General features: G+C 45.0%; 1 protein-coding gene across 1 annotated transcript in view; it reads left to right on the forward strand.

Moving 5' to 3' along the window:
- Window positions 1-23943, forward strand: part of LOC136886009 (calcium release-activated calcium channel protein 1) — a 107071-nt gene that overhangs the window by 32010 nt on the left and 51118 nt on the right. Inside the window, exon 2 of the mRNA XM_067158720.2 lies at window positions 9226-9405. Within this exon, the coding sequence (XP_067014821.1) occupies window positions 9226-9405 (180 nt within the window). The remainder of the gene's footprint in view (window positions 1-9225; window positions 9406-23943) is intronic.

A 23943-nucleotide genomic window follows, 5' to 3' on the forward strand; every position in this document is an offset into this window, starting at 1 on the left:
ATTGAACATATACGAATTATAATGTGCCTCACTTAGTTTACAACACCATTCTATTTATTTGTCCTAGATTACAATATGTGTCAAGCAATCAGGGTTCCCCTAGGGATTTCCGTAGCAGAAAGGGTTGAGAAACACTCCTTTACATCATTTGAGCCTTGAAGGCATCCATTTGCCGGAAGAGTGGTGAAACGTTAGGTTAGATATTGCAACTACGGTATTGCTGTCACTACCTCTGGCTAAACACCTCTCATTTACTATTTAACTTTCTCCTTGATCATTTCACAAACTGGGTGGTTCATGGTCCTGCTGCCCTTTGGTTGCGAACATACCGAAAATACATCGCAGCTCGCGGTCGCGGTTTACGTCGCTGTCGATCGAGGGTGAACATACCGGGGAGGTTTACCTTTCAGTGTTCTGAGATGTGTTTACAGTGAGTGGACGTTATGTTTGGATCTCCGCGTTCAAGTTAAAGATAATTTGAATGGATGAAAACCATAACGGTATAAGTAGCATTTTGGTCATTCAGAGAAAAAGGCATTTAAACATCTTAACACTCATATAAAGCATGCTATTTGTAGTTCTACCATCCATCACTAGAGCGCAGAATATTACCGCTATCACTTGTATCTCTTTGCTCGTATCAGATGTAGGCTTTTCAGGCGTTTGCTCTATTAACCAGCGTTTCGTCTTAGGTCTGACACTAGACTCGTCAGAGTGGGATGTGTCAAACCCTACCTACTGACGCTGGGTGTATGCAGGTGAGCTTATCAGAAGCCTATTTATGAGGCACAGTCTGATAACTGCAAACGGGAGATAAATCTCCACAATGGAATTTGCTCGTGAAAGGATACATCCTCCCGGAGTTACATCCTGCACTTAACTCATTTTTTTTTAAAGTCACTTATACCGTTATGGTTTTCATCCATTCATTTATCCTCTACTACTGAACTTTTACAAGTATAGAGTACATATTCAAGTGACAGTGGAGATGGTGATTCATTGTGCATAAGCATACGATGGTGGCTAATTTCAAATCAGTAAACCCGCCAGTGGAATGCTCATCCTATAAATAAAAGAAGGCAGGCGCTGGGGGAATATCACAACTTATTTGAAGCACTGAAACACCACGCGGACTGATTCCATTCATACATGAGAATGTCCCTTGAGACGTTCCAATACATATACAACATTGTGGAATCAAAAATTGATACTGTGAAGTACAATAACTAGCACACGAATACACACGCGGGCTCTGTGAACACCTGGATCAAGGGCACAGTAGAACGGGGGGGATATATCACGTGATCTCAATCCGGAGAAGCCAATCAGCAGCAAGCTACATCGATGCGAACACAAACTTTCTTGTCATCGCGCTAGACCTCCGCGATGGTGAATGCAAGCGAGCATCTTTGACATGAACTGTTCCATTCAAAACTGTGTGTTTGTTACCAGGAGGTGACATCGAGGCATCGACCGCGAGCTGCGATGCGTCTTCGGTATGTTCGTACCCTACGATAAACTTCGCTATAGTTGGTTACTGGTTTGTCTTATGTTCCCAAGATTGCGAGATGGGTGCTGGCTCAACTCAGTGGCATCTGAGGCTGTACACATGCGAGAAATTCCAGTCGATAGTTTTTAAGGCCTCAAGGAATACGTTCTGGACAAAATTCCTCTACCACGGCGTGTGTTAAGATCTCGTTGGCAGTTTTAAAAGATGTCAGATGATAATAAAAAAGTGGTTATAAGAACGGAAGAGTTCAGGTAGAGATTTTAGAAGAATAGGAAGGCGAAAGTCAAGCTACAACAGTTTTTTCCAAGTCATTGACCGAGAAAGGGATGGAATTAATGAAGCCCCATCTAGAGGCGAGGATAGGAATTGTGCCAGCTGCCGAGGCCTGTCACACTCCTCTGGGGCAATGATTAATGACTGGCAAATGAAATGAAATGATAATGGAGAGTGTTGCTGGAATGAAAGACGACAGAGAAAACTGGAGTACCCGGAGAAAAACTTGTCCCACCACCGCTTTGTCCAGCACAAATCTCACATGGAGTGACCGGGATTTGAACCATGGAACGCAGCGGTGAGAGCCGACGCGTTGTCGCCTGAGCCACGAAGGCTGCAATAATAATAATAATAATAATAATAATAATAATAATAATAATAATAGCTCGGGTGGCAGAGCGCTGGCCTTCTTAGCTCAACTTGGCAGGTTCGATGTCGGTCGGTCGGTCGCTTGCTTTCTTGGCTTATGAACCGTCAACGATAGACCCCAAGTGTAAGCGTAAGAATTGTAGAGCATAGAAACCTCTACAAAAAAGTCCGCGATGGTACATACCTATTTCGAACCGGTTGCCCTCTAGAAGCGATTTTATGTTATAGTCCGCGGTGAAAAAACATAACTCTTTAAGATTAAATAAATATTTCGATATTATCCTCGAACTCCTCATCGAAATAAATTGTTTGACCTCCTCCACTATTTCATAAGGATTACAATAACCTTGTCAGGACATTATTTGCATGAATGGTTCAGAAGTTATGACCATTTTAGACTGAAGTGGTAATTCGTTCCCTGTTGTCTGCTAGCAAGTTGCCTCTACCTCGCCGCTTGCATAAGGAATAAAGAAGCATGCCTAAAGAATAAAGAGGCATGCATAAAGAATAAGGAAGCATGCATAAATAATAAAGAAGCATGCACAAAGAATAAAGAGATTCTGAATCAAATTGAGGAGAGAAGAACGATTTGGCGAAATTTGACCTAAGAAGAGATAGAATGATAAGGCCCCTGTGGGTAGAGGCGTTAGAATAATACGCACGGTATTCCCTGCCTGACGTAAGAGGCCACTAAATGGGGCCCTGAGCTGAGTCCTACCAATGTTTCCATTTACTTGTGCCAGGCTCCTCACTTCATTTATCCTGTCCTATCTCCCTTGGTCAACTCTTGTTCTTTTCCTACACCGATGGTGTTAGGTATTCATTTCCACGCCCTTCGTGACCCTTGCCTTTCTTTGGCCGATACCTCCATTATCGAAGTGTCTGGCCCCTTCCATTTTTCCCTCTGATTAGTGTTAATAGAGGATGGTTGCCCAGTTGTACTTCCTCTGAAAACAGTAATTGGGACACATGCAGTCTTTATCCAAAGAATGAGTTAATTGAGTGGTTGAAGGAGCACAATATTTCGGTTCGCGATGACATGAGAAAGGGGGGATCTCATGCAACTTGTGAAACAAGCCTAGTACCCAGTTTACGTGGTGGATGAAATAGCCAGGAGGCATGGGCATCAAGTTGTTCGCGTTCCACCATACCATTGCCATTTTAACGCCATAGAACTGATCTGGGCCCAAGTGAAGGATTATGTAGCTGCGAATAACCGACTCTTCACTGTTTGGAAGTTGAAAGACTTCTTTGGGAAGCCGAAGGCCGTGTAAGTGTGCAAGACTGATGCAAGGTTGTGAGACACAAATCCGAGATAAGTGAAGCTTGGGAAAGGGAAAGTATCACAGACGATGACAATGCCGATAGTGACTCAGAAATGAGTGGTGTATTCCCCTTGTAGGATTTTCCCTTCCTTAGAAGAAATTGAATCTATCTTCTACTGTAGATGATTTTCTCGAGCTTTATCTGTTCGAGCATTGATCTATTTCCATCGTTATAACCTTATCCGTCCGCCTCTGTGGTGTAGTGGTTAGCGTGATTAGCTGCCACCCCCGGAGGCCCGGGTTCGATTCCCGGCTCTGCCACGAAATTTGAAAAGTGGTACGAGGGCTGGAACGGGGTCCACTCAGCCTCGGGAGGTCAACTGAGTAGAGGTGGGTTCGATTCCCACCTCAGCCATCCTGGAAGTGGTTTTCCATGGTTTCCCACTTCTCCTCCAGGCGAATGCCGGGATGGTACCTAACTTAAGGCCACGGCCGCTTCCTTCCCTCTTCCTTGCCTATCCCTTCCAATCTTCCCATCCCTCTACAAGGCCCCTGTTCAGCATAGCAGGTGAGGCCGCCTGGGCGAGGTACTGGTCATACTCCCCAGTTGTATCCCCCGACCAAGAGTCTGAAGCTCCAGGACACTGCCCTTGAGGCGGTAGAGGTGGGATCCCTCGCTAAGTCCGAGGGAAAAACCGAACCTGGAGGGTAAACAGATGATGATGATGATGCTGCTGCTGCTTGAGAGTTTTCATTCCCCGCCCGAAGGACGGGGCGGGCCCCCTAGATCGTGTCGCGATCTCTCGGGCCAAGGGGAGCGACGATAACTGTGAGGAGCAAGGAATGAGTGAGATGGGAGGAGCGATGTGACAAATTTAAGGAGGTGGGCTACGGATATGCGAATTTTAGGGGATTTTCGCTAGGATTGAAATTTAGAGAAGATTGTGAGGATAGCATTGAAAGGTGAGGAGATGCAAGGACGTAGTGAGATTATGAAGGGAAGATATTAAGTACCGGATGAGATGGAGTGGCGGAGGTGGGTAAGGAAAGAAGCTATATGGGTGAGGAGGTGGACTGACAGATTGACTAGGTGGGAAGTTGACTGCCTGGGGGCGGCGGGGAGAATTGTTGGTGGGTTGTCTGACAGGATTAGGGGGAGAGATGGACGGTTCTACTCGATGACGTTGGCCATATATGTAAGCTCCGTGGTCAATGAGGTGTTGAACATCTGTGGCGCTCGGGACATGGATGCGTACCATGTATGTTGGCCCTGTTGCATTCTTGATGCGGAAGACTCGGCGGACTGGGATGTCTTTAGCTTGTAGTTGCTGAAATATGGTCCTTTCGGAGAGAGCCGGGTCCACTCCACGGATGACACAGCTGGACATTCTGTGAGAAGTTGTTGGTGGCTGCGAGGGCGATGATGTTGCGGAGGCTGCTGTTCTGGGTGAAGCTGGCGAAGGCGGTGCGTCAACTGTGGTATTCGTTGTTCCAGGAAATACATAGGGATGTGAAGGGAAGGGCGAAGTGAGGAGTGAAGAGGTCATTAGTGAAGGTGGGTGGCATGGGACAACTGTTGTAACAGCGATCTGGGAAGTACGGAGGGTAGATGTTGGAGTGGTCGAGGTGACAGTGGTGGTTGTGGTGGTGTAGGTGGTGGTAATGGGAGTGATGTAGAAATTTGACGAAGTCTGTAGTTGTGGTGGTTTCTGTGATGGCGTAGTTGTAGGCTCGGCTGTGGTATAGGCAGTTGGCTGGGCTGACGTAGTTGTTGCTGGAATTTCTTCTACTCGATGGAGCTTGCCTTGGATATAAACGCCATTATCAACAGCATTCCAGAAGTCAGCTGCAGATGGAGTATAGAGTAGCACATCAGTTGATGGTCCTGGGCCAGCGGAAGATCGTATGGCATGGTGGATGCCAATCGCACGGAGTTCTGCTTCAATTTCTTCTTCGGGGATAGCTGGATTGACATTCCTGGCGAGACAGATATACAGAGTGGGGAGGCCGACTTCCATCTTGGTGTCAGCCTGATATGCTTTTTTGGGTTCGGCGAGGCAGCAAAGTTAGAGTTGGTGAGCCACCAGGCCGAAGAAAAAGTAATTGGAGATGCGCAGAGAATAAGGCAGTCAAGTTTCGAGTTGCGCGAGAAGGATGGCCGATGATGATGCTGCTGCTGCTGCAGAGCTTTCATTCCCCGCCCGAAGGACGGGGCGGGCCCCCTAGATCGTGTCGCGATCTCTCGGGCCGGGAGATGTGGAGAGAACAGTGGGATGTTTGAAATGAAGAAGAGGGAAAAACGGTGTGAAAATTTGGATGACTGGCTATACGGATTGAGATTTATACAGGAGTGTCGAGAAGGAAGTTTCGTGGAAGTGTAAGGTGGTAAAGTGTTGAAGCGATGTGATAGAGGACAGTTGTGAGGTGTCGGAGATGTTCAAGGGTCGGTGGTGGTGGGAGGGAGATATTAGCAGAAGAAGGAGTTGGACGGACATAGATAGAGCGTTGGAAGGGAGGATGATCAGGCCGGGTATGGCGACGAGAGGTGGATTGGTGATATCTAGGGCGGGGAGGTGAACGAGAGGGTTCGACGGGATGACGACGGCCGTAGAGAAGTGCTCCGCTGGAGATCAGGTGGGCGACGGCTGCTGCACTGGAAAGCTGAAGTCTGATTAAATACGTCGGACCGGTGGAGTTGTAGATACGGAATGCCCTCTTGACGGGTATGGCTTGAAGGCGAAGTTGTTCTTGAATGTCAGTTGCCGGGATGAGTGGGCTTACGCCGCGGACGACGCAACTGAAGACTTCGTTTGTGGCTGATGTGTCTGACGGTGTTGGAGGTTGATGAGCGGCTGCTGCTGTTACGACGGACAGTGGTGGTGGTGGTGGTGTCGTGGTCGGCAAGGCAGATGTAGACAGCGTAGAAGGGCGGGTGAAGTAGCGGGGAGGAATACGTAATAGTCGAGGTGGATCAACAGGAGGTAGCGCGGGGAGAGAGGTGGATAAAAGCGGCGATGAATGGGACGACGTAACAGTTGTGATGGAAAGCGAGGAAAAGGTGTGAGCAGCGGTCGCAAAGGTAGTGGTGATGGTCGTGGTGGTGGTCGTCATGGTGGTTGGTGGTAGGGAGGCTGACATCCAACGAGGAGTCGGCCTATATGCTTTGTTGGCTCGGCGCGAGTGGAAAGTAAAGATGTGTAGCCACCCGGCCGATCAAAAATAACAGGAGTGTCTTCTGCGACGAGTTGTGGAGTTCACTTGAGGTTTACCCAGATTTGAGATCCTGGAGAGAAGATGGATGATGATGATAACCTTATCCAAAATATGGTAAGTGTTATTGTTAATCTTATGTGAGTTATACATGTTGTTACAAAGAATAATTGATTTTGGACTTATATTCGAGTATACAGGGTGAAGCGAAATTCGCGGACTCGGGCGTCGCAGCGCGACTCCTCACATGCCAGCAATAAAAAAATGTCTCTCACAAAACTTCGTCCTGCGAGTATATCCGGGAGAAAAAGATCGTTGAAGAGTGTCAATCTGACAACACTGTAACCACATGTAGCGTAACTACCTCTGTCAGCACTTATTAATCGTGCTGTACAGTTGGAGCAGTGGATAGAGGTTTGGGTTAACATGCAGGAGGTCGAGGGGTCGATCCTGGGTAGAGGCGTATGTTTTTTATTTCGTAAATGTAGTCCAGGTGGTTTGGTATCTGGCATCTTAATTGTCAACAGCGATTGAAGCGGGTTCTCTAGAAACCATTTGCACTTACATACTACGATCCGAGAAATGGACGAACATTCGTTTTCATTGGTCAGCTTTGAAAGACGCCCTTTCCACGTCGTGGGCGTGAATTTATTCGCACCACTTCATCTTCTAGATGCGTTACAACGTGTTCAGCGTTACTAAATTTTGTAAACGTAGGGTACATGTGAACTAAGAAACGGTTTCTTACTGTGTTACAGTATGTAATGTCCGATGGAAATTAGCAAATAAAAAACGCGCCTCAACCCAGGATCGAACCCCCGACCTCCTACATGCTAACCCAAAACTCTGTCTACTGCACCAACTGTACAGCATTACTATTACGTGCTGACAGAGGTAGTTACCCTACATGTGATTACAGTGTTGCCAGATTGCCACTCTTCAACGACCTTTTTTCTCCCGGATATACTCGCAGGGTCCGCCTCTGTGGTGTAGTGGTTAGCATGATTAGTTGCCACCCCCGGAGGCCCGGGTTCGATTCCCGGCTCTGCCACAAAATTTGAAAAGTGGTACGAGGGCTGGAACGGGGTCCACTCAGCCTCGGGAGGTCAACTGAGTAGAGGTGGGTTCGATTCCCACCTCAGCCATCCTGGAAGTGGTTTTCCGTGGTTTCCCACTTCTCCTCCAGGCGAATGCCGGGATGGTACCTAACTTAAGGCCACGGCCGCTTCCTTCCCTCATCCTTGCCTATCCCTTCCAATCTTCCCATCCCTCTACAAGGCCCCTGTTCACCATAGCAGGTGAGGCCGCCTGGGCGAGGTACTGGTCATACACCCCAGTTGTATCCCCCGACCAAGAGTCTGAAGCTCCAGGACACTGCCCTTGAGGCGGTAGAGGTGGGATCCCTCGCTGAATCCGAGGGAAAAGCCGAACCTGGATGATATACTCGCAGGACGAACTTTTGTGAGAGACACTTTTTTATTGCTGGCATATGAGGAGTAGCGCTGCGACGCCCGAGTGCGCGAATTTCGCTTCACCCTGTATACGTTTCCGTTCGTGTTGTGTCGTGAATCAGTTGTTTGTACTCATAACAATTTGGCACCAATGTCTCACTTCTGGTTAACTGTCAAGTCGAAACTCATAGAAACGGAACTCTCACTAACGTGTGCTATCAGCAACATTATTAGGCTCCCTTACATGGCGTCTCTACAGCAGTGCTGCCACTATTAAAGTCCCCCTCTTTTTTACTAGCTGCTTTACGTCGCAGTGACACAGATAAGTCTTATGGCAACGATGGGACAGGCAAGGGCTAGGAGTGGGAAGGAAGCAGCCGTGGCCTTAATTACGGTACAGCGCTAGCATTTGCCTGGTGTGAAAATGGGAAACCACGGAAAACCATTTTCAGGGCTGCCGACAGTGGGGCTCGAACCCACTATCTTCCGAATACTGGATACTAGCCGCACTTAAACGACTGCAGCTATCGAGCTCGGTATTTAAAGTCCCAGCCTTCATATATTAAATTAAATCAACCAACACAACAATATAAACTAAACGAAGTGTTCTGTTGCTTCTGGTCACGTGACACGGAAATAGTTACTCATTGGCCGCATGGATACGTTATGTTCTGGCCAATTCACCTCGTGGGATTTGGTACTTATTGGTATAAAACATGATTTTCAACGCCCTGTTTTACAAGGATTTGTCTAGTTTAACGGTTTCTTTTTCTTTCAAATCAAGGATCTTCCTACCAATGTTTGTTGTCCATCATTATATCAATTTTGAATTTTTTGGATTTAGTACGTTTTGGGAATAAGCTTCTTATTTCTCTTCTAACTCTTCCAGCAGAGTCGTGCTTTAAAAATCTACAGTGCACGAAAATTCTATATTCAACACTCAATTTAGAAATTGTTAACCAGAAATTGTGAAACCCATCAATTACAGCTGTATAAGAAGCAATCACTTTATACGCTGTACGGAATCTTTTCGCAGACTAGTTGAGACCAGGTATATGAGCGAGGTTGCTATTCCTTCATGCTTTCGGACAGCGAATAACCGACAACTCCTGTATTTGGCTGAAATTCTTTGGTTGTTATTTCACAGCCCAGCTTGGACTCGGGGATCACGAGCTCTGCTAGCAACTGCTGCTCAACATGCGGTCACGCCCGGAAGATTGACGTGATGAGGACCAAAGTGGGGCTCGCTTGGAGGCGACTTCATCACAGCAGAGCACGACTCAGAGCCAGCGCTTCTACGTCCATCATCCTGGGAGCATTCGCCATGGTAAGTAAACAGGCTGCACAGTAACTATACTACTCGGCATGTAAGCGAATACACTTAGGCTGATGACACACGGAGCGGTTTTCGTCGAGTCGGCCGCCGCGTCGGCGCATGTTTCTATTGTATCAGATGGGATGAAACAGACACAGCGGTGCTCGCCGACAGGCGGCAGATTTGCCGACTCGGCCTGTCGTGTAGTTGGCGGTGCAGCGAGCGTTTTGAAGACTTTGTGCGCGCTCTAGCGCCATAGATTTAATACATTCAGCTTAATCACGGCTGACTTGATGCTTCGCTCTAGTCGGGCGTGGCTGAATTTACGCGGCGATTGCATCATTGGTAGGTATTCTTGTATTAGATATCATGAAGTATCTTTGAAATTCAATAATATACACGTAAAAGGACATATAGAGTAAGTAGTCTTTTGGAATAAGAATAAGAACAATCCTTTATTTTTCGGTAATTTCCTCACCTAACGTCACGCTCACTAATGTGTTTTGTCCACTGCCTGCTCGATACGCACCCGATGACTGCTTATAAGCAGTCATTTTAGATGCAGTTCGAGCAGGCAATGGTTTCGTCACAGTCGGCAAAAACCGCTGCCGACTCGGCAAAAACCGCTCCGTGTGTCATCAGCCTTAGGGAACGAAATTACTTTTTCTGTCTTCCCCTATTATTTCTTGAGGTAGTCTTCTTTCTTTACTCGAATCAGAAGTACAATAGAATAATACTACATTTAAAAGAAACGAACTACATACACAGATATATACAAGTAAAAGGTCTTCAACAATATATGCCATACAGATGTCACACCGATTCGACCCAAAAATTGGCCACTTCAAGTGCATTTGGATTGGCCAGCACCAAGTCTTCCATTATGCAGTTTGATGGACACAGGGGGCAGCATAGCAGGTGTTCGGTTGTCTGAAGTCCACCACAGTTCCATTTTCGTAGATTCGCTCTGGTTCTACCCACTCCAGATCTAAGTCTGTTTAAGGACCTCCATGTCAACCAGTCCTCGGTGTGACCGGGAGGCAACACTTCCCGTGGTTCCATTCCATTTCAAGATCAGGGGTCTTTTGTTTCCATTTGGTAATCCTGACTTTGTCCGATGATTCTTCCAGGTGTTCTGAAGATGTTAAAATGCTTTCCTGGACTTCAGTCTTCGTTGGGCAGGTTGGTATCCAAAGAGTGGATGCGAAGGCATTAGATTTGTTTTAAGCCTTTCGTCATTAGCCGCAACCTCTCTCCTGACATCACAAGGAGCAATACCAGCAAGGTAATTGATTTTGTCGAGAGGAGTTGGCTTCAGGACACCAGTAATTATTCTACAGCTTTCATTGAGTGCCACATCAATCTGTTTTGCGTGGGCAGATTTGTATCACACTGGACAGGCATATTCACCAGCAGAATAAATAAGGCTAGTGCAGTAGTTCTGACAGTTTGTGGGTGTGTGCCCCATCAAGTAGATCCAACAAGTTTTTTAAGTAATGTGTAGTGATTATCTAACTGACTTGCGAGAACTGGCAATGCTGTGTTGTGAAAAATCACTACTTTTACATTTGCGAGTAAGGCATATTTTCTTTTTCTATAGGATAGTAAATCTATTTGGATAATACCAGGTAAGTAGAATTTAAAAACGTAGTAAGTGTGAAATGATGAACGCAGCATTTTATTAATACGGTTTTATTTCGTCCAATTCGTATGTATAGATTCAGTTAGGATGCCTATGAAGCAAGAAAAATCTGTAAGAACTCTTCTGAAAAGGAAAGCAACGTTACCTCCTCTACAGGGATCAATTCAGAAGGCTAGCAACGTTACCTCCTCTACAGGGATCAATTCAGAAGGCTAGCAACGTTACCTCCTCTACAGGGATCAATTCAGAAGGCTAGCAACGTTACCTCCTCTACAGGGATCAATTCAGAAGGCTAGCAACGTTACCTCATCTACAGGGATCAATTCAGAAGGCTAGCAACATCAGCTCTTCTACAGGGATCAATTCAGAAGGCTAGCAACGTTACCTCCTCTACAGGGATCAATTCAGAAGGCTAGCAACGTTACATCCTCTACAGGGATCAATTCAGAAGGCTGACAACGTTACATCCTCTACAGGGATCGATTCAGAAGGCTAGCAACGTTACCTCCTCTACAGGGATCAATTCAGAAGGCTAGCAACGTTACCTCCTCTACAAGGATCAATTCAGAATGTTAGCAACGTTACCTCCTCTGCAGGGATCAATTCAGAAGGCTAGCAACGTTACCTCCTCTACAGGGATAAATTCAGAAGGCTAGCAACGTTACCTCCTCTACAGGGATCAATTCAGAAGGCTAGCAACGTTACCTCCTCTACAGGGATCAATTCAGAAGGCTATCATAAATTGCTACGAGGTATGGAAACTGGAAACCGACGGTTGACTCGGAATTTATGAGTTGTGACATTAACGGGGAATTATTTTCATCTTGTTTCGATGGTTATTTTCTGATATAATGACAATCGGTAGAAATGGAAGGAAACTTCGTTATCAACTAACCTAAACTTGTATTGTCACGACTCTGGTTCGGTTTGCAAACGTGGCCTTTGTGTATTGTTATTGATTTACCGCATGTGCTTGTGTGTATTAATACAGCGTTGTTTCACTTCAGTCCTACAAGCAACAGCACATTTCAAGAAGAGAGCTGAATTATTTATATCAAGCAAACACCGAAGAATACGGTTATAGTAATACGTACAACCTGTGTCTGAAAAGTTCGGTGAATTTTCGCCTGGTTTGTACACCGTGCTAGTTCGGATGATGCGCTCGCGTTTACGCATTGCGAGACACGACATCAAGTGCCCCCTATCGGTCAACTCAACACAGTTAAACGGAGTTGAACGCTGCAACACATCGCACCACAATGGAGTGCAAAACGGAGCAACGCGTTAACATGAAGTTTTGCAAAACGCAACGGAAACACACGCAATGTTAGTGCCAGTCTACCACGCTCAAGCAGTGATTAAAAAGTGCGTTTTTGACTGGTTTAAACGCTTTCGACATGGAAAGGAGGGTGTTGTGGACGAGCCGCGTCCGGGTCGACCAACCACAAGCACATCTCCAGACAACATACAGTAGAACGAGTGCGACAGATGCTTGCGGAATGATCGGCGACTGTCCTTACGAATGATGGCAGATGAAGTGGGTGTAGGCAAGGACAGTGTAAGGACCATTGTTCACGAACATTTGAAAAAGCGGAAGATTTGTGCCCGGTTTGTACCGCACAACCTGACAGACGAGCAGAAGCACACTCGGATGGAAACGTCGGGAGATTTCATTGACGTTTATGACCAATATCCGGAGGTGTTGAAAACCATCATTACAGGAGACGAGTCGTGGAGCTACCAGTATGATCCGGAGACCAAGAGACGGTCAATGGCGTGGTGTTCAGCGTCTTCTCCGCCTCCCAAGAAAAGTCAGCGCACAAAGTCCAAGATTAAGACAATGCTGATCGCCTTTTTCGACAGCAATGGTGTCATTCATTATGAATTTGTATCCCAGGGTACACCTGTCAACGCGGAATTTTACGACGGAGTTTTGAAACGGCTACTGCAACGCATCAGACGGGTTCGACCTGAACTGTACCGGAGTGGACAGTGGAAGCTCCTCCATGACAATGTCCGTCCGCACACCGCGATCCGCGTGACCCAGTTTCTCGTTGAACGCCAGGTGACTGTTCTTCCACACCCTCCGTATTCTCCAGATTTGGCGCCGGCAGATTTTTTTTGTTCCCCCGTCTTAAATAGCCCTGGAAGGCCACCGGTTCGACAGTGTAGCATGTATCCAACAACGCGTGACAAGGGTTCTCCGGGAGATTCTAAAAGAAGCGTTTGTTGTCAGCTTCCAGCAGCTTTACAGTCGATGGCGAAAGTGTGTTGTAGCTAACGGAGATTACTTTGAAAGCCAGTAAAGGAGTTTTGTGTGTAACTTACGTTGTCAATTTCATGAGACCGTTCACCGAACTTTTCAGACACAGGTTGTATATCAAACTAAAGGTAAAAATATATAGCATTCAATTGATTGAGGATGAGAGAGAGTATTCATGTCCTTAATTTCTCATTAAGCTTGAATACAGACTTAATTAAGAATATCTTTTGATTGATCATTCACTTGGGTAAAGGAATCCCCATTATTAATACTTACATTGAAGTTAGTTTGTTGATGGTTATGTGTCGTGATTTCAGTATGTAACTAGTCAAGTTGGCAGCAGTGATGCCCTACTTAAGGAGGGAAAAGGGTAACGATATTTGCATTTTCGTGTATAGCCTTACGTTCTGGGTAATATAACGTGTTCCTTAGCTCAGCCATTAGTGTATAGAGCTCCCCTACATGACCCACACGGTCGTGCAGGTTATATGTTTTTTCAGGAGAGTTTAATCCTGATGTAAACAAGGCATGTCCACACCTCCGCCAAAGAAACAATTGTGATTCGCTGAGCGTGCAGTACCGACCTCCACCTCGTCAACGTCTCGTGTTCGGACGTACAGGGCTGCGCATCGCATACGACAACAGTGCGAAGATCTGAACTTCTGAATAAACGACTAAACCTGGACTCTGTTCACTTAGTTTATTGAAGACATTCATGATGCACTGCCTATGGTCACTTCTGAGCGGTTTTCCTCTTTTGTGTTTCACTACACGCGATGGTCCTACCTCTTGCTCCATTTCTCTCACTATGAATACTGACTCGCTGACTGCTGCAAGTTGCAACACCTTATCTTCACGCTGTACAGCTTGGGACTTTCCCCCACTACGAGAAGGCTTCCTGTATTACACTACGCCTTGTGCCTTCATTTCTCGTTATTTAATAACTATTTTATATATAAAAGCATTTATACCGGTATATATGACAACCACATTTTAATTACGAATGCGTACTCTTCCAAACTCTCTAAATGTAATAAACTGAAATAAAATAAAATTAATGCGACGTACTACTTTCCTTCGCGAGCTCTCATACAGTCGAGCGAGTGCGACGGTTGCTTCTTCAATCAACTACGTTATGTCCACGTGCAAAGGAAAGGTGCTCCTCCTATGTGTTTACATCAGGATTACACTCTCGTGAAAAGTGGTATAGTTAAAACAGTCTGGCGCACTGACTAGTCGTTTTTGCCGCGTCAATCTGGGCCTCGCAGTGTGCGTTTCTATGGTTTGTGTAGCTGTAAAATTGGTTAGGAAGTGCCAGGCCTACAATTTGTCAATGTAAAGGTACCAGTGAAACTTGCTATTTTAAGTGCCTCTCCAAAGAAAACAACTGTTTTGAAATGTTCCATACACGTGTGTAATTTTCAGAAATGATCACCTGGAAACATTTGGCTGCATCTCTTTCATGCGAAGTAGAATTCCGCTTATCCGACGCAGACGAGACATCGAGTTAATAACGTGGCCGTTTCATTCAGGTCAGTTTGTGAAATGTGCCTGTCCGCTGACCGCGGGGTGAGGTGACCGTTTAAAGGAGGGTAGCAGTGTTTTAATGTTTTAAAAGGAAGTACTGTAGAACTACACAACCATTCTCTATTAACACTAATCAGAAGTGAAAACTGGAAAGGGTCCGACATTTGAAATGAAGGAAGAGAAGGGCCACGAAGTTCATAAAAATGAGAGACTCCGACGTTTTCGAAACCTAATACAACCGGGCTCGGAAAATAATGGTCAAGGGAGATCGCATAAGATAGACGAAAATGAGGAGCCTGGCACAAGATGGTGAAAGGAATGTAATGTCTCAGCTAAGGGCCCCGTGGTCGCCAACCCACACTCCGAAGTTAAGAACCCCCTGTGTTTTAAAGGAGGGGATATTAACACAGAATGGGAAATTAATCGGTTCCGGAGAAAAGTGGTCGTTTATTGAGGTGACCGTTTAGGGAGGTTTCACCGTATGTTCGAAATTGGCAGCAGTATAATTTATTCGCATTATTTATTATTACCTCCACAAAGAATTAGTTACGGTGGCAATTCCGTTGACCATTCACATGTGAAAAAAGAATACACAATTGACGTGAAACGATACCTACCTGAATTAGCATTTATACATGCCAGATGGGGTTACCAGACACAAATAGATTAAAAAGGGGAGACAAAACTATTTTAAAAGGGGGAGAATGCAAAAAAACGAGGACACAAAATTCCTCCTTTGAGAGTCTGAATTTAGAGTTACATATTCTCATTTTATCGGGCGAGTTGGCCGTGCGGTTAGAGGCGCGCGGATGTGAGCTTGCATCCGGGAGATAGTGGGTTCGAATCCCACTGTTAGCAGCCCTGAAGATGGTTTTCCGTGGTTTCCCATTTTCACACCAGGAAAATGCTTGGGCTGTACCTTAATTAAGGCCACGGCCGCTTCCTTCCAACTCCTAGGCCTTTCCTATCCCATCGTCGTCATAAGACATATCTGTGTCGGTGCGACATAAAGCCACTAGCAAAAAGAATATTCTCATTTTCACATACATAGACAAAATGTATCCATTTTCATATTCAATTCTTACAAAAATTTAAACAATGAAATCATAACTAATTTACACGCCTTGCTGGTACTTTTCTGAAGATTCAATCGCCTGTTGGAGTTTTGGCTTGTCTAACATATAAACAGATCTGGATGTAAAGTCCTTTGGATTATAATGAATAATTAAGAGGGTTTTCACAGATTCTACTTGAAACGGTTCCTGTTATCCGTTCATTGTACTGAGATCAATGAAAATACTATTTGTACATTTGCATTGTGCCCTGGTATAGAAAAAAGTATTCTGCAATTTATAACAACTCTGAACTGCAATCACAGTCTAATATATACAGTCGCGAAGCTCTGATGATATTTTTCATCCGAGGCGACTACAGCGCTCCAAGCGGCGAGGTAGAGGCAAGTTGCTAGCAGACAAAAGGGAACGAATTACCACTACAGTCTAAAATGGTCATAACTTCTGAACCATTCATGCAAATAATGTCCTGACACGGTTATTGTAATCCTTATGAAATAGTGCAGGAGGTCAAATGATTTATTTCGATGAGGAGTTCGAGGATAATATCGAAATATTTATTTAATCTTAAGGAGTAATATTTTTTTACTGCGGACTATAACACAAAATCGCTCCTAGAGGGCAGCCGGTTCGAAATAGGTATATACCATCGCGGACTTTTTTTGTAGAGGTTTTTATGCTCTACAATTCGTACGCTTACACTTGGGGTCTATCGTTGACAGTTCAGGCAGCGTAAGCCAAGAAAGCAAGTGACCGACCATGGTAGAGCGCTGGCCGTCTTAGCCCAACTTGGTTCCATGTCGGTCGGTCGGTCGGTCACTGCTTTCTTGTTCGATTTAGACGTTATTTAGGTATACGTTGTCTAAGGCTTTAAACTAGTCATAGTTTCTGAAATCGGCCCACAGTGTAAAACAATATAGTACGCCCTTCGTATAAATATCGACACGATATCGGTGATGCCGTCGCGTAGTGAAGAATACTTGTAAAAACAGATTACCACAAAATAAGCAGATTCGCTAAAAACAGGAGGACATTCCTGTTTTTTAAATAATCCATCCGTACTCCGGACAATGGTCTAAGAAGGAAGACATGCCCGAATATCTAACTCGCCGCGAGATGTATTCTTACTAATATAGAATATTTAAAATGAAGCTATGTAAAAGTGAGGAAAGGTGACCAATCCTTGTCTTTTTCTTTTCCAAAGTTAGAGTCTTAACAGTTGAGTGGTAGAAAATAGATCTCAGAGAATTAGAGTAGGCGAAGCTCTGACCCTGTAATAATTTAAGAGGGGAATACCTCAAGGCAGTATTATTGAACCTTTATGTTTATATATGATATCTGCCTTTGCTGGCAGGATGTAGTGTTTACAGTGCACTATGTCTTCTGGTACAGGCTAGAATAAATTTGTTACTTTCATTGACCTGTCTCAGTCTCATCCTTGGCTTTGACAATATGAAAGTGACTGAGGTATGAGCGATGCCAGTAATGCCATTCCTTATGCAGTCAGTCCCTGTTCTGAATGGTGTGAAAATATCGCTCATAGAGTCGGTTGGTGCATGCATTTCAGTGGGCTTGGCAGACTGATATGCAATAGCAACGGCTGGCTCAGTGAGGAAAGCAACGGGAAACTACCTCACTCCTCACTTCCCCAGTATGCCTCTTCAGTGACACCTAGGCTATCTATGACAGCTGTTGGTGGAGCTGTAGAGGATCAAACCAGCCTTCGGGCTGAATACCCAACATACATTTTTTTTTTGCTAGGGGTTTTACGTCGCACCGACACAGATAGGTCTTATGGCGACGATGGGATAGGAAAGGCCTAGGAGTTGTAAGGAAGCGGCCGTGGCCTTAATTAAGGTACAGTCCCAGCATTTGCCTGGTGTGAAAATGGGAAACCGCGGAAAACCATCTTCAGGGCTGCCGATAGTGGGATTCGAACCTACTATCTCCCGGATGCAAGCTCACAGCCGCGCCCCTCTACGCGCACGGCCAACTCGCCCGGTCCATACATACATACATACATACATACATACATACATACATACATACATACATACATACATACATACATACATACATACATACATACATACATACATACATACATATATGATATGATATGAGTAAAGAAGTGGAATCAGAGATAAGGCGTTTGCAGATGATGTTATTCTGTACAGAGTAATGAATAAGTTACAAGATTGTGATTAACTGCAAAATGACCTCGATAGTGTTGTGAGATGGACAGTAGGCAATGGTATGGAGATAAACGGGGTTAAAAGTCAGGTTGTGAGTTTCACAAATAGGAAAAGTCCTCTCAGTTTTAATTACTGCGTTCATGGGGTGAAAGTTCCCTTTGGGGATCATTGTAAGTACCTAGGTGTTAATATAAGGAAAGATCTTCATTGGGGTAATCACGTAAATAGGATTGTAAATAAACGGTACATATCTCTGCACATGCTTATGAGGGTATTTAGGGGTTGTAGTAAGGATGTAAAGGGGAGGGCATCTCGGGGCATCTAAGTCTCTGATAAGAGCCCAATTAGAGTACGATTCTAGCGTATGAGACCCTCACCAGGATTACTTAGTTCAAGAATTGGAAACAATCCAAAGAAAAGCAGCTCGATTTGTTCTGGGTGATTTCCAGCAAAAGTGTAGCCTTACAAAAATGTTGCAAAGTTTGGGCTGGGAAGGCTTGTGAGAAAGAAGAAGAGCTGCTCGACTAAGTGGTATGTTCCGAGCTGTCAGTGGAGAGATGGCGCGGAATGACATGAGTAGACGGATAAGTTTGAGTAGTGTTTTTAAAAGTAGGAAAGATCACAATATGAAGACAAAGTTGGAATTCAAGAGGACATATTTGCGCAAATATTCGTTTATAGGAAGGGGAGTTAGGGATTTGAATAACTTACCAAGCGAGATGTTGAATAAATTTCGAGTTTCTTTGAAATCATGTAAGAAAAGGCTAGGAAAACAACAGACAGGGAATCTGCCACATGGGCGACTGCCCCAAATGCAGATCAGTAGTGATTGATTGTGGTAAAGCGCTGAACCACGGACAATAAACAAACAGCACAACCATTGTTGCTAAGAATAGACAGTGCGACGCTTTTCTCACGAACTCTGCTTGTTTTCATTCATGATTCACTCTCTAAAGATGTAATATGATGTCATAATACTAGAATGCACACGATAACGTGTTAAAATACTTTTAAACCTAACAGGAGATTTTTAAAAACTCAGTTTTAAGTTCAAATATCTCGCATTGCCACTTTTCAGAAGTAGCTACGGTCAACAGGTTACGTAGAAGATGTAAATCACACAATCACAACGGGAATATCTGACGCGGAACAGAACAATTCACTGCAGGGAACTACAAACCGTAATTTAAAAAACAACTAAAATAACCAGTACGTAACTCAATGACAATCACCATTGCAATGCTAAAAAAATTAACGGAAGATTTCACGCGGAACAGAATAATTAAGTCCAGATAATTACAAAGCAACCAAAATAACAAGTTCGTAACTCAATGACAATCACTATAACTGAACAATGTCCTTAAATGGAAAAAACAAAACAATGACTTGCTCATCTGGCCGCCGGTCTAATCCCTGGGGAGCGGTTCGATTCCTTCCATGTCTCTCCTCCTCGCAGGAAATAGCTCGCGGAATCAGCAAGCGATATTATTAGATCATCTATTATCGCAGTGTCTATGATCCCCGCTCGTTCCCGCGCTTTATTCTACCTTGGCTTCTGCATTCGGGAGTCGAAGAGGAGCTCGTCTCCACTGTCGGCTGTCCTGAGAAGGGTTTTCCGTGGTTTTTCATTCTCTTGCACTAAGGCAATTGCCGGGACAGTTCCTATTGTTGTGCATCAGAGGAGGGAGGGGAAGGGAGGGGAAGTGGTAAGTGAAAGGGTGGACCGCCGTGGCCTATATTAAGCTCATTCCACGTTAAGAAAACAGTATTGCTCTTATGGACTCACAAGGAGTGAACACACTCCCTCTGAGACACCCATGATTCCTCGTGTTGAAGGACATTAAACTGGACTTTGTAATCTGTTATGAAAGACAGATAAAAAAAGATGAGACATTTTGCCCGCGAGTTATTAAAATAACTAAATAACATTTTCTTTTTCATAAATACATTTGTAGTGGGGAAGCGCAATGGCTGCAACAGCCATTACTTCGTTGCCTTCCTTCATTTTCCTTCTTTTGTGTTCTGGTACAAGCAGTGATTTAGTTGGAAAAAATATTTACAGGAACTCACCTTATTAATTCAGCAATTTCCAGATAGACTCGTATTGGGTGTCAAAATCAGCGGCCTCATGTTTCCGACAAGTCGTTTTATCAGATGAACGTCTCCCCTTTCGTAGCCATATGGTTGTGGGTTAAATATATGCACACGAGGTCAAACGCTGCTTGATCTTGCAACCAGCAGCCTATTTCTCTTTTCGCTGTGGATCTCATTCATGGTAATGAAAGCTCTTTCAGCTTCTGCTGAAAAGATGGGAATAGTCTGTACATTCTTGATTAAAGGCATCAGCTCCACTGGAATTTCCTTGGTCTCGACATACTTTCTAAAAGCATTAATGTACCTCCTCTTGTCTGACATGTGGAAAAAGGTTGCCAACACTCTCATCACCATAGCAGATATCCAAAGTAGAAGTGCAGGGCCAATTATTTTTGTATAGTACCTTTGAATCACTGATAATTATGAACATAAAACCGTAAGGTTCAATATTAGTCCGCTGGAGTACACCCATAACGTTTCAGCGCTATGTATGGATTATAAGATTTTCTTACTGAATGTAAAAATGTTACGTCATTCTAAAGCGGGAAAATGTTTTCCGGAAAGGCGTTCCGGCCCGTTCCGGTCCAACTAAACCACTGGGTACAAGCCTCGTGAGGTCCCTCACTCTGTGAACCGCTGGCAGCTCACTTCTGTAGTGAAGTCATCTACAGTATTTATTTGTTACGTCCGCCTCTCTGGTGTAGTGGTTAGTGTGATTAGCTGCCACCCTCGGAGATCCGCGTTCGATTCCCGGCTCTGCTACGAAATTTGAAAAGTGGTTCGAGGGCTGGAACGGGGTCCACTCAGCCTCGGGAGGTCAACTGAGTAGAGGTGAGCTCGATTTCCACCTCAGCCATCCTGGAATTGGTTTTCCGTTCTTTCCCACTTCTCCTCCAGGCAAATGCCTGGATGGTACCTAAGGCCACGGCCGCGTCCTTCCCCTTCCTTGTCTATCCCGTCCAATCCTCCCATCCCCCACCACGGCCCCTGTTCAGCATAGCAGGTGAGGTACTGGTCATCCTCTCCAGTTGTATCCCCAGACCCAGAGTCTGAAGCTCCAGGACACTGACCTTGATGCGGTAGATGTGGGATCCCTCGCTGAGGGAAAACCGACCCTGGAGGGTAAACAGATAAAGAAGAAGAAGATTTATTTGTTGCGTCTGTTTTCTAGCCTGTATTGCCTGGAGAAATTTATGAAATGTAATTAAATGCTCGAGCCCATAACAGTTATTTGTCTATTTCAATGCTAAGGTTTTTTTATGTGCCGTAGTTTACCTCTGATTCTGTACAAACCAAAAATAGCCCCTGTAAACTCCCCGTCCCCTTTAGTTCATAAATTAATTTTTAGCTTAGTTTCTTCCGCTTTTTATCTTGAATTTACATACTGAATTTCACAAATTTACGTGCCGCCGTTTTCCCGTGATGACGTTGAAAGAGTCGTTCGAAATGGCAACACTGTTGTCATGAGAGCAAAACTGTTTTCTTAACATGGAATGAGCTTAATATAGGCCACGGCGGTCCACCCTTTCGCTTACCACTTCCCCTCCCTTCCCCTCCCTCCTCTGACGCACAACAATAGGTAGCGGCTGGCTCTCTGGCATAGCAAATACGGCAAGTTCGTCAATTTGATTCGCATGCCCGAAAGTATCAAAGTAACCAAATTTCCTCGAAAAGAAGAATTTTCTCCGCCAATCGGATTGCGCCATTCTTCTTAACATAACACGAAGAGCATCGCTGATTTTCATTGCAAGTGCAAGATGCACGGAAAGTCTTTTTGCTCTTTTGCTGCTAAATAAGTTTCATACACTGGAGTGGCAGGTAAGTAGTTATTCTGAGCTATATCCTTAGTGACATCTAGTAAGTATTTCAGTCCAATCGGTACCTTTTTGCAGGTTGAAGATGTTTTTCTCAATATGTAGCCTTTATAGATTCTAGTCTTCTTACATTTACTGGTTTTGGATAGCTCCATGTTTGGCCGACTTTATAATAATAGACCTCCTGTGGATGAGAGACGCAGACTAAGAAGTTCACCTGCCTGTCGTAGGAGGCTACTAAAAGGGCGACCAAGGGATGATGGACTTAGGCCTAGAACCATGAGACTACTTGTGATTAGTATCATTACGTGAGGAACACCACGGGTTTGAGCGTTGCCCGTGATTAGTATCATTATGTGAGGAACACCACGGGTTTGAGCGTTGCCCGTGATTAGTACCACTATGTGAGGAACACCACGGGTTTGAGCGTTGCCCGTGATTAGTACCACTATGTGAGGAACACCACGGGTTTGAGCGTTGACCGTGATTAGTACCATTATGTGAGGAACACCACAGGTTTGAGCGTTGCCCGTGATTAGTACCATTATGTGAGGAACACCACGGGTTTGAGCGTTGCCCGTGATTAGTACCATTATGTGAGGAACACCACGGGTTTGAGCGTTGCCCGTGATTAGTACCACTATGTGAGGAACACCACGGGTTTGAGCGTTGCCCGTGATTAGTACCATTATGTGAGGAACACCACAGGTTTGAGCGTTGCCCGTGATTAGTATCATTACGTGAGGAACACCACAGGTTTGAGCGTTGACCGTGATTAGTAACACTATGTGAGGAACACCACAGGTTTGAGCGTTGCCCGTGATTAGTATCATTATGTGAGGAACACCACAGGTTTGAGCGTTGCCCGTGATTAGTACCACTATGTGAGAAACACCACGGGTTTGAGCGTTGCCCGTGATTAGTAACACTATGTGAGGAACACCACAGGTTTGAGCGTTGCCCGTGATTAGTACCATTATGTGAGGAACACCACGGGTTTGAGCGTTGCCCGTGATTAGTATCATTATGTGAGGAACACCACAGGTTTGAGCGTTGCCCGTGATTAGTACCATTATGTGAGAAACACCACGGGTTTGAGCGTTGCCCGTGATTAGTAACACTATGTGAGGAACACCACAGGTTTGAGCGTTGCCCGTGATTAGTATCATTATGTGAGGAACACCACGGGTTTGAGCGTTGCCCGTGATTAGTATCATTATGTGAGGAACAGCACGGGTTTGAGCGTTGCCCGTGATTAGTACCACTATGTGAGAAACACCACGGGTTTGAGCGTTGCCCGTGATTAGTAACACTATGTGAGGAACACCACAGGTTTGAGCGTTGCCCGTGATTAGTACCACTATGTGAGGAACACTGTAGGTTTGAGCGTTGCCCGTGATTGGTACCACTATGTGAGGAACACCACGGGTTTGAGCGTTGCCCGTGATTAGTACCACTATGTGAGGAACACCACGGGTTTGAGCGTTGCCCGTGATTGGTACCACTATGTGAGGAACACCACGGGTTTGAGCGTTGCCCGTGATTAGTACCACTATTTGAGAAACACCACAGGTTTGAGCGTTGACCGTGATTAGTACCATTATGTGAGGAACACCACAGGTTTGAGCGTTGACCGTGATTAGTACCACTATGTGAGGACCACCACAGGTTTGAGCGTTGACCGTGATTAGTACCACTATGTGAGGAACACCACAGGTTTGAGCGTTGACCGTGATTAGTACCACTATTTGAGAAACACCACGGGTTTGAGCGTTGCCCGTGATTAGTACCACTATGTGAGGAACACCACAGGTTTGAGCGTTGACCGTGCTTAGTACCACTATTTGAGAAACACCACGGGTTTGAGCGTTGACCGTGCTTAGTACCACTATTTGAGAAACACCACGGGTTTGAGCGTTGACCGTGATTAGTACCATTATGT

Source organism: Anabrus simplex, chromosome X (genome assembly GCF_040414725.1).
Source record: "Anabrus simplex isolate iqAnaSimp1 chromosome X, ASM4041472v1, whole genome shotgun sequence".
NCBI classification, from domain to species: Eukaryota; Metazoa; Arthropoda; class Insecta; order Orthoptera; family Tettigoniidae; genus Anabrus; species Anabrus simplex.